Genomic DNA, 12,070 nt, shown 5'->3' with positions numbered 1-12,070 from the left:
TGAAATTTGCTACGATCGAAAAAAATGGTAAACAAAAATTGCGACGGTAATGGTACTTAATTAACAAAAAAAAAATTAACAAATTTTCTACAAAAACACGCACACACACACACGCAAATATATTTTAAATGCTATTAATAAAATTTTTAACAAAATGCTAAAAAAAATTTTGAAAAAAAAAATTCCACAAAAATGCCAAATATTGCATCGAAAAAATTTTTTTAAAACTAACCATTAATTCATATACTTAACTGACGCTTACCGGCTTGGTGCTATACACACCTACCGCTGTCCTAATCTACTGCGTGCTTTCACTAACTCATTGTCATCCAACAAAACAAAACCAAAAAAAAAAAAAACATCTAAAATGTTAATTCCATAACTGCTCTCCGCTTATTGCTTTTAACTCATGCCACTACACCTAAAAACAACAAAAAAAATGCTTATTGTCTAAACAAATAATTGCCTTCTTCCTCCTCTGCTAAATGGTAAATGGGTTACTCTGTCTCACTCACGCGCTACTGCGTGTAAACTCATCTCCACCACCACCCCCACGTTCCTCTCTCTATCTCTCTCTTCGTATGTATGCCTGTGCGTGTCTCACTCGCTCGCTCACTGTGCGCGTCCATGTGTCTCCGCCATATGTCTCCTCCCATATATATATATGTGTGTGTGTTTGGTGCATATGTATTTAGGCATGTCGGGAGCGTGTTAAGAATCTTCATTCAAAAATAACTGCACGCAATGAGCGCATCAAGCTGTTGATCCATCGCGGCACACCGGACGATGCAGTGTTAGATATATAGTTTTAGGCGCCATAAGCCCGTCGTACTTCCACCACCACCTCACACACACACCACATGCGAGCATCTTATGGGCAGCAGCAGAAAATAAACATACATTACTTACTACATAAATTTACTATATATAAATATTTATAATTTTAATAATGTATAGGAAAAAAGAATATTAATTATTTTAAATTTAATTTAAATTTTCGTACCTAAATGTTAAAGTCTAAAAAAGAAGTTGTAGAGGAAGCAAAAAATGTGCGCGCAGCGTAAAAAACTTAAAGCCAAAGAACAGACTAAGTACATAAGTACTTAATTACTTAAAGCGCGTACCTAGCATAACACAAGCCAACATATACAAATACAAACAACTTAGCTTATGTACTAGTAGCAGCCACCGCCAATGAAGCTACCATCAACATCAAATTGAATGCGCCCAAATGTAGGCAATTACATATGTGTGAGCGACACTCTAGCTGCTGCTGAGGCGCGCCGCTGCCAGACTCCCAATGTTGGCTGAGCGCATCGGCGGCCGCGTGAGTGTCGACACACTAGCAGCCCTGTTTCCGCGCTATTGACTAGACTTATTCCATGACTATAATTGCGCCTAAAATTATGACGCAGTATATAGACATTGTTTCGTCGTTGTCAAGCACTCAGTAGTTCATGACAAAAACAATGACAGTTGTCATGATTAGAGCGCTCAAAATCAAGATTTTCCGGCATATTTTTAGGCGCTGGGATGCTTAGACAATTGTCATGCGCTAACTAGTTTTGTCAGTAGCTGTCGGAATAAGGCTGTAAATTTGCTGGCGCTTGCGTAAGAAAAACGTAAAAAGTTTTAATTTGTTCAACACGTTTTCCCCATAGCGTTATTGTAAACAGCCATTATTTATAAAGAAAAAAAATTTTAATTATAAAAATATTAAAAACTCTGACATGACCCCCAAAAAAACAAAGCGATTTTTAAATAAAATATATTATAAAAATGTATAAGAAAAAAACTTGCGTAGTTATTTCGAAACCCAGCAGCATTTTTCACTCACCTTCTTAGCAGCATTTTAGGCGTTTAGGCTAGAGTTTACTAGCGCAGTGTTTAGTATACTTATGTATATTCATTCAAAGCTCAGCTAGTTCAACATTTATCTAGAAAGTTTTTTATCGTATTTTGAGGGCTCTTACATACATTTACATATGTACAATATCTATCTACATATTTCTTTGTTTGTTTGCGAAACCAAACCTCTAACATATTTGGCAAATCTCGCCCTTTACTTTTTTTATTAAAACCAATGCTAGACTCTGCGTACATCTATCGATGACATGCAACAGAAATACGATGTGATCGCAGCCTTATCATACACGCTGGATCCGCATTCCGTTGTTACCACATCATCGGCTGTATCCATGCTATTGAAGCCATCCAAATTAGGCCTATCCTATGCGGAAGTGCTCTCCGGACATTCGAGTCCCGTGAGTTTTGCACAAACGGAAAATGTTTTACATAAAAGTAAGGTACAAAATGCCAAACTTGAGACCACCACTACCATAACCACCACAACCAATAACAACAACAACGACAACAAAAATGTAGCCAGGCCAGCGGCTGTAAGCCATGAGCCACAAAGCGTACAAGAATTTGAACCTCAACAATATGAAACCACGCTTACCACCACCACGAGTCCCACGCAAGAATTGCAAGTGGAAGAGCCGCAAAGCGTTACAAATGAGTGGGTAGTGCACTCGTCGACATCGCCGCCAGAAGTGCAAAGCACGCAAAGCGAATATGTTAATGAGCGTGGTAAGCGCGTCATTGAAAAGCGCACTGTGACCACACGAACAACCACTCAACATATGACGCATGGCGCACAAGAAGCGCAGCAGCATGAACAACCCGAAATGACGGTAGGTGTATGGCATGAAGAGCCTCAGCAACAAGAAGCCGCTTATCAGCCGGAAGCGCCACAGCCAGCAGCGCGCCAACAGAAATTGCAAGCGCCGCGCGAACCGCGCCGTGGACGTTCGCCTCGACGTCGTCAGCAACAGCAACAACAAACCGAGAGTGCGCAACATTACGCAGCAGCGTCACAGCAATCGACGCAGCACACGGGACGTGAAACGCGCGTGGCGCGTACGCAAGCCTCTAATACCAGCACAGCGACCACGTCTACGTTAGCGCGCACTCACGCGCAAACACGTCAGCAGCTGCAAGCACCACAACAGCAGCAGCAGCAAGAGCAGACGCATCTACTTGCGCCCGCCGTACAAGATCGCATGCGTTCACGCAGCCCCATTTGGGCGCCAGGCTCTACTTCGTATGCGGAGGTATTGCGCGGCATTGAGTTGGAACGCCAACGCGTGCACGATGAACGAAGAACGCAGAATGCGCAAAGCGATAAGCCTACTGTTGTTACTACGCTCACGACAACAGAAACAAATGACTACGTTACGCCGGCGCAGGCGCCAGTGTCAACGGATTTGCGGCAAGAAACGCAAGCGCACGAAGAAAACAAATTCAATTTTGTAGAATTTAAGTCGGTAGATTTGCCGATGGATGTGCAGAGCGCGCGCACTAGCGTCAGCATAGAGGATGTAAATATTGTTGAATCTTCCACGCCAGATGCCGCTCCGTCTTACGCGCAAACATTTGTGGAATCCACAATGCCGCAAAACACATACATCGATAGCGCAACAGTCCCGCGCACATTTGTAGATACAATATCGGTGGTGCCAAGCACTTATGTTGATACAGGCACTGGTGTTCCTAGCAGTTATGTCGAAACGACCGCAACGGGCATTAATGTGCCAATGACAGCCGCCGAAATACAGGAAACCTATCTGCAGCCCGATCCACAACTCTATCAGAGTATGTATGAGAATATGGCTGACGCCGGTCAGTGGGGTTATGCAGCAGTGCCTGCGGCGCAACAAGTCGCGCAAACGACCGAGCAGCAGTCGTCAGCCTCACAGAATTACTATGAACAGATTATACAAATGCAATATCCACAAGGTACGACGACCGGTCAAACGACCTACACTCAGTATCAGTACCAACCGACAGCTACACAATACCAACTTATGACCGGCTACTACCCCACAGCGCCGCAACAGCCTGACGCTTATCAAACGGTGTATGCCACACCCAATGACCAAACTCAATTATACTATCAGCCACAGGCGCAACCCTATCAAGAGCTGCAAAGTTTGGCATACGATACACAGCCACAAGAATACTTAAGCGATTATCAGCAGACGCAAGCTGATCAGAGCGTGATTGACCAAGTAGTCACTACGCTCGCATCTATTGTGCAAAATGTCACCACCACGCAGACGCATGTTAACGCACAGCAACAATATGTGCAAGAGTCTGGAGAGCAATTTGAGGCACAGATTTATGAGCCATCACCGTCTCCCCAGCAGTTTGAGCAACCAGCACAGTTGCAACCCTTCGAAGTGCCTCAACATGCGCAGCAGTATGAACAAGTAACGCACACGCAGTTGTATGATCCACAATCGATTGAGGAGGATGAACCGCGCCCCGATATAACATTCGGGCAATTCGAAGCGAATGAAATTGAAACGATACCCGCGGAAATCGTTGAGAGTCTACCAGCGCAACAAATACCACAACCAGAAGTTGCGCCGGTTTCAGAGCCTCCAGCTCCCTACACTGCGCCCTTGCAACCCATGGAAACTGTGCCAGCGCAAGAAGTGCAAGATATGCCACAAGCAGTCCAAGTTTCACAGAGTCCTACAGAGTTTAGGAGACAACCGAAAATACCCACAAAAGAGCCCACACATGGCACGACTTATGCTGAAGTACTATTTGGTATCCATCAAGGTGGAAGTAATGTTTTCCAGCCATCCAGTCAACAGCCACAGCCACAGCAAACGCAAATCCGCATTACAACAACCAAATATGATACAAATACAAATAGATTACAACAGCAAAGATTGACAACCAAAACTGCAACGACGACATCAACGACCTATGCGACTACGACGACATCGAATAATAATGAATACAATAATCGCCGACCATGGAAGTCTCCTTCTCGGAATGCTGCAGCAGTTCAGAGAAGAGAAGACGCAACAGCTAACGTCGCTGCAGCACCAGTGCCGCAGCCACGTAAAGAGCAACGGCCTACAAGAGGTCAACGGACTGATTCGAAACAGCGACAACACAACGGATCTCCACCAGCCACACGCGAGGTGGAGACGCGACAGAAGCATGAAAAGCAAGAAAAACACGATAAACATGGCAAAACCGTGGCGGAGTCCACAACAACTACGACCACCAGCAAATCTCAAAAGGACACAAAGCACACAAAAAGCGAGGGAAAGAAAGTGAAATTAGCTGAAGTTGTGCCTGAAATTCATGGAGAGACCACAACGGCTGTCGAAAGTGCAGCTATTGTGGGAAGGACAGACACAACTAGTCAGCAAATTAAAACAACAACCAGCGCTGTGCTTGACCAAGAGTCCGAAAAGAAACCAGCAAAACCAAAAAGACAAAAGAAACACAAGCATTCAGGTGAAATTGAAGAACCTGCAGAGAAGAAAGAAAAATCAGAAACGGTTATTGTAAAAGAAACCATAAAACCAAGTAGCCCCGTCGCTGAAAAAGTTCCTGTTTCTGCTGAGAAGCCTGCAACTCCTGCAGAAAATTTAGTTCCTAACGCAAATATCGTTCCTTCCAGTGTAAAAGTCGACACTGTAAAGTCGAGTACAGTTGACTTTATCGTAAACGAAAGTCTAAAAGACATACCAGCCAAACCCGCAAGGAAGGAGAAATCGAAAGCCCAACGCAAACACTCACCAGTTGAAACTACTACGGTAGTAGACGCGACAGCGCCAGTAAGCGCCGAGTCTACGCATGTCATAACGGCGAATGGTTGTACTACCACCACTGTGACAACAACAACAACAACAACCAAGCACACGACAAAGCGCATTATTACCAGAATCATTAATGGCCAAGAAGTAGCTATTGAGGAAGATGTTGTTGATGATGAGCCTGCCGGCGAGAAATCAAATGTACTAATCAGCGAGGTTGCCGAACATCCTGAAATTGTTTCAGAAACTATAACCAACGCCGAAATAGTGGAGAGCAAAGAAAAACTGCAAAAACCGGCTAAGAAAGAAAAGAAGAAAACTAAAGGCGCGAAAGAAACTGTAGCACTCGTAGTAGAAGAAGTTGTTACGACTCCAGAGTCTACACCCGAGCACGCGCCTGTAGTCGAAGCAAAACAAACGGAACACTTCCCAATCGAGCAGGTTGCCGTCGCGAACGTAGTTGAAGAAACCAAAGCAGAAAGCAAAAGCAAGAAAGATAAAAAGAAGTCAAAGAGTCCTAAGGAAACACCAACTCTAGCAGACACTGCTGCTGAAGAGAAACCCATGCAACTGCCAGAATCTACCATTCATCAAACTATCGAAACTACAACCGTGATTGTAGAAAAACCTGTGACTGAGGAGTTTACAACGCAAGCGCCAACGGAACCCGATACTAGTTTGAAATCAAGCATTGCGCAATTTATAAATACAGAAAGGGAGAAAACGGAGAAGCCAACGAAGAAAGATAAGAAAAAGACGAAGGGCCAAAAAGAGTCTCAAGAAGTGCCAGTTGAGCTTGCGACGCAAACAATTAAATTGGTCGAAGAAACACCTGTTTCAATACTAGAGCCAGTAGTGTTACCTACGACGGAAACCAACAAGGTAGTTGAAGAAACACCTGTCGCGATACCAGAGCCAGTTGTTATGAATGAAACAGCAACGAAAGAAGCACGCAAAACAGAAAGCTTTGTAGAGACCACAACTGTGATTGATCAGACATTATCGCCAGCTGAACAAAATGCTTTTGAGACTGTAGTGGATTACACGCCAGTCGTCGAGGAGAAAGCGATAGCTGAAAATACACGATTTTCCGCCGAGAATGAGATCTCGACGCTGGTTGAGCAGAGAATAGTAGCTGAAGGGACAAAAGCGCAACATGTCGAGGAGCAAGTCAAACAAGAAGCAACTGCTATAGTTGAGCCTACTGCAGAGTCCAATACAGAAGTCGAGACAGCAGAACTGCTAGTCAAGAATATTCAAGTAGTGTCTGAAGACACACTGAAATCCAGTATACGAGATTTGATTGCCGCTGAACAACAAAATGTAGATAAACCACAAAAAACGACGAGGAAGGATAAGAAGAAGGCAAAGACGCCAAAGGAGGAAAACAAAGTAACTGTTCCATCAGTAGAAGAGCTAAAAATAACTGCGCCAACGGTAGAAGAACCCGTTATCCACGTCAAGACCGACGAATCGTTGAATGCCACTGAAGAGCCTGCCGATGCGACCATCACAGTTGTCGGCGAAGAGTTTTCTTCAACAGATGGTTACGCCACATCGATCATCAAAACAACAACGAAAAAGATATCAACTTTAACTACGCGTACTAAAATAATTAGAATCATCGATGGAAAGGAGGAAATTGTTGAGGAAGCAGAAACCACACAGCAAACGCCAAACGAATCCGTCGAGCAAACTATTAGCATCGTCGAAGGTAAATCGGTACCGCTACCGCTGCCACATGAGATGCATGAGCCAGTTGCGGAAGTCATCAGCATATCGGAGGACGAACCCAAAATAGAGACCTACTCTAGAACTACTACCGATGGTAATATAACCAAGACAACTACTGTGATAAGGCGCAAAATTATTACGAAAATCATCGACGGTAAGGAAGTGCTAATCGAAGAAGGTGAGGATGTAAATCCAGTTGAAAAGATAGTCAATGTAGTGGAAAGAGAACCAGCATTCAAGCTGGAAACCATGACGCTAACGCCTACTAGTGAAGAGGCTAAATTGCCTATTGGTACGAATGAGCCAGCGCAAGAGCCAGTTGTCGAGTCAGTTGATGCAGTTGTAGAAAAGGATGTAACAACTCATGTCACAGATTTTCTCAATGCTGAGAAACTGACTGCTGAGCAACCGCAAAAATCGTCAAAGAAAGATAAGAAGGATAAGAAGGAGAAAAAGAAAAGTAAACCAGAAAAGGAGACTAAAGCAGAAACAGTCGCGCCGGTCACAGCAGTTACTGAGGAAGTAGTAGTTCCAGCAGAATCACAGAACAGGACTCATATTTTGGCTGAAGATAAGCCTTCTGCGGTTATCGCTACAACGGAACTAACACCGCGGAAAACTGAAACAACGATAACAGTGACACAGGAAACAAACATCCCTGAACCGTCCAACAATGTGACAGTAGTACCCTTAAGAAAGTCACCGAAGCAAGTTGCCTTCGCATTAGATATTGATGAAAGAGAACCACTTGTTGAGTTCGCTGCGCCAACTCCCACTGAGCGCATAGACGATGTAAAAACATTGACAAATGACTTCTTAAGCGGCGAGAAGCAAACGCAACTGTCACCGAGACTACCGCAAGTAACCGACTTAGACGCCGATGCTAAATCGATTAGCGCCATTGTGCAGAAAGTCGCCGAAATAACAATTACAGAGCCACAGCCTGTATTAGAAACCACAGAGCCCCTGAATGAAATAAGTGCAATACCAAATAGAACAGAACAACAACCGACAGAGGACGCAAGCGGCGTGGTGAAAACCACCACTGTACGCAAGACGAAATTCATCAAGAAGATAATGCAGAAGAAACCAGAGTCACCAGAGACACCGGAGCCACCGGAGTCAATAGCGTCAGCTATAGCAGAAGACATTGACGTGGCAGAGGAAGCGAAGGAAGAACCGAAAATTGAGAAATCAGAATCAGTTGTGCGCGAAGTTGATGACAGTGGTGTGGTAAAAACCACCACCGTACGTACAATGAGCATCAAGTCACAGAATGTTAACGAAGCTACCGAAATCGGTGAAGCTACGCAAGTAGTGGAAGAAAAAGAGTATCCACCAGCACGCGTGGAGGAGGAGCAGAGCGCCATTGTAGATACACCTGATGCATACGAAATAAGAAATGTATTGCCCACAACTGAAACATACGCCACAGATCAAACAATTGCCGGCGAGGTGGTCAAAACCATACGCGTACGCAAGACAAAAACAGTTAAAAGAATAACACAAAATGTTGAAGAAAGCAGCAGCGAAAAGAGCACGACGATAGCGAGCGAGAATACTGCAAACGAGACAGCTACCGTTGAGCCCACCGACGAGCATGAAAAAGAGAACGGTGGTGTAGTAAAAACTGTGACTGTGCGTACGACAAGCTTTGTTAGACGCATACCATACGATTCTGTTTCCGCCAACGTCTGCGACGAAACAGCGCATACGAAAACGAGCGAGTCGCCAAGCGACGAACAGCTGCGAAACTCGCCAATTGTTATTGAAGAGCCTAGCGAAAGCTCAACCACTACAACGCAAACTGATGGCGCTATTATAAAAACCACAACCATACGTACAATGCGATTGAATAAGACAATTGCTTCAGATGGTCGTATACTTTTGAAAGAGGTAGATAATCCAGATGACGTCATAGTAACATCCTCAATTGAAATGCCCGAACAGGCTACAATGCCGGGTGTGAAAACCATTGACGTCAGCTCATTGTCTGAACCTTTGCCAACAGCATATGCACCAACTGAAAGCAGTGACAATATTTATGATGTACCAAGTGGTATTGATGAGGTTCAAATTATTGATTCGGCCAATAGCGAGCAAGTAGAATCAAAGAAGAGTACTGGCATTGAAGTTGTTGATATTGACACTAAAGTGTTGCCAAATGTTGAGGAACAGCAAGCGCACCAAACACAACAGACTAGTAGTACGGAGACGACAAGAACCACCTCAGATCTTACAATTACCAATAAGACGCTAACCACACAATCTAACGAACAAACAACAAAATCTACCACTACCGTTACCAAACGTACTCGACTAACCACACTACAAAGAGCTAGTGTTGAAACACAAGACGGTGAAACGCTAACGCTGGTTGACGAAAGTTACAACGGTCTTCCCAAATCGGGTGAAGTGCGAAAGATTGCACTCATAACGCACGAGGAGACATACAAAACACCTAAAATGAAAATGCATTTCGATTTTCCACCAGTTACCCTTCAAGTTACCGAAACATTGACAACACAGTTGGAGAATACAGCTGAGTCAAGCGAGGGCACAAAGGTTGTAGAGGAAGAGGTTAAGCTTGAGACAGGTACAGAATCAATTATACACAAGATAATAGAAGAGCGGGTGACAGCGGATGAGGTATTAGACGAGTGCAGTAACGTGAAAGTAGAGGAAGGCGAACAGGTTTCCAGTGTGACGGTTAGTAGTGAAACTCCGCTAACGGAGGGTTTGCTCCCTAACACAGAAGCGGTGACTAGGTTAGCAGAGCCAATTGTAATAGAAAAAGTAGTAGAAAAGAAAGATGAAATTATAGATCAGTTAACAACAGAGACTGTGGTAGAGAAACGCTTTACAGAAAGCAGCGAGTACAACGAGAACACTTCATTAGATACTATTGTAGAAGGTGTTTCCTCAATTACAGTGAATAATATTGCCATACCCGACAGACCGCCCACAGCAAGCGATACGCAAAAGTTAGCAGAGCCCACTGTACAACAAACACAGGCTGCGGACACACCAGACTTTGTAGCAGAAATGACAGCTGAAGAGCAAGAATTATTTGAGGACATTAAGAAGAAACTCGCTAAGAAAGATAAGAAAAAACGACCAGCGCTACCAGAAGACTTTTTCAAACAGCAACAGTTAGATAGAACGGTAGAACTGCTAGCTGAGGAACGTTTAGCTAGCGAAACTAGTGAAGTAGGCGGGCAACCGGAGGCACCAAAAGTAGATAGGACTGCCGTTGAAGAAGCACGTGTAGAACGTAGTGAAACTGAGTTTAAACAAAATATTTTCCTGGACTTGGTTGAGGATAAATCGCTTAAGCTTAGGGAAGTTAGAAAGAGTGAGGAAACGTATCACGAGCTAGTTGAGCGTGAGGTACCCGCACACGACGACACACCACTCGAGCCTAAGGCAGAAACTAAGGTTGAAGAAGAAGAAGTGCAAGTAGTACACACCAAATTACCTGCAAATGCAGAACCCACTAACAATGCTATTGCTAATGAAATACCTGCTGCAAAACCTAGCGCAAGCGTGCTAATCGAAGAAACTAGCGCCCATACTTCTGCACTAATTTGCTTTGAGGTACCTAAATATAATCTAAATGAGTTGCAATTGGCCGAAAAGAGCTACATTGAAGTGAGTAGCAAACCTAGTGAACCCCAAATAGTAGAATTATCACAGAAAGACGAAGCTAAGCCAGTTGTCGACGCATCTACTAAGGTCATTAGTGTAGTTTCGAGTGATATTCCTTTGTATTACGATGTACCAAAATATGATGTTTCTACGCTGGCGCAAGCTGAGGTGAGATACCAAACCCTGCAAGAAAAGGTGAAATCACCGGAAGTTGAGGAGCCCGCTGTAAGTCAGGTAAGTGATATAGACGAAGCAAATTTAATTGAAAAGGTTGCAAAGATTCAGTTAGGGGTTAAAGAAGATCAGTTAGTTTCGAAAACCACCACCACCACCACCACCACCACCGTGACTACTAAGGTCACAACCACGTCAACAAGTGAAGAAATCGCAGACACACAAGCTTCGCAAGTCAAGCACGTTGAGCCGAAACTCGAATTGGCTACCGCAGTTGCGGAAGTCAAGCCAGGTGAAATAAGTGAATCTTTCACACCAGCTGAAAGCAAGGAAGAGCCGAACACAGATGAAACTACGAAATCAATTACCTCGACCACAATTCTAACGACTGCAGTTGCTGCAACGGCAAGTGTACTAGAAACCGTTAGCAATTACTTCAACTACGAAATTCCGAAGTACAATGTTGAGGCGATTAAGCAGGCAGAGAAACACTTTGTGGATACTGTTGTGCAACAAAGTATTGATGAACAAGAGATCGTTGAAGAGAAACCGAAAGAAAAGCTTGAAGAAGTCAAAGCAGTTGACAAACCACTTGAAAAACCAACGAAAGAGGTTGCTGAAGCAGAGAAAATAGAAGAAAAACCAATCGAGACATTGAAAGAAGAAGAAAAATCTGAAGAAACAGTATCACAGGGAAGCTCCACCACTATTACTACAATCTCTACTGTTACAGAAACAGTGGAAGCAAAGGCTTCTTCTGAAACCGAACCTGTTGAAGAAGTTCCGCTAGTGGTCGAAGAAGAATCCACTGTTAAGATTGAGCAAGTAAAACCAGCATATACTCCAGTTGAGATTCCGGCGGAAGAAGTTGTTGAAGTGAAGACTAT

The 12,070-nt window shown here is 43.9% G+C and overlaps 1 protein-coding gene across 4 annotated transcripts in view; it reads left to right on the top strand.

Annotated features, from left to right (window-relative positions):
* Msp300 (Muscle-specific protein 300 kDa) overlaps window positions 1-12,070 on the top strand; it is a 232,951-nt gene that overhangs the window by 151,554 nt on the left and 69,327 nt on the right. For 2 of the 4 annotated variants that reach the window (XM_017622314.1, XM_017622305.1), the window contains one exon: window positions 696-1,738. The exons of the other annotated variants lie outside the window; for them this stretch is intronic. In XM_017622314.1, coding sequence (XP_017477803.1) covers window positions 696-806 — 111 coding nt within the window. In that variant the 3' untranslated portion in view covers window positions 807-1,738. Of the gene's footprint in view, window positions 1-695; window positions 1,739-12,070 lie in introns of those variants that run through there. 4 annotated transcript variants of the gene reach the window in all.

The sequence above is a fragment of the Rhagoletis zephyria genome, unplaced genomic scaffold (assembly GCF_001687245.7).
Source record: "Rhagoletis zephyria isolate East Lansing unplaced genomic scaffold, Rhagoletis_zephyria_1.1 Rzeph_scaffold_00047, whole genome shotgun sequence".
Lineage (NCBI taxonomy): Eukaryota > Metazoa > Arthropoda > Insecta > Diptera > Tephritidae > Rhagoletis > Rhagoletis zephyria.
The sequence above is the reverse complement of the archived record's forward strand: the minus strand, read 5'-3'. Positions and strand labels throughout refer to the sequence as shown.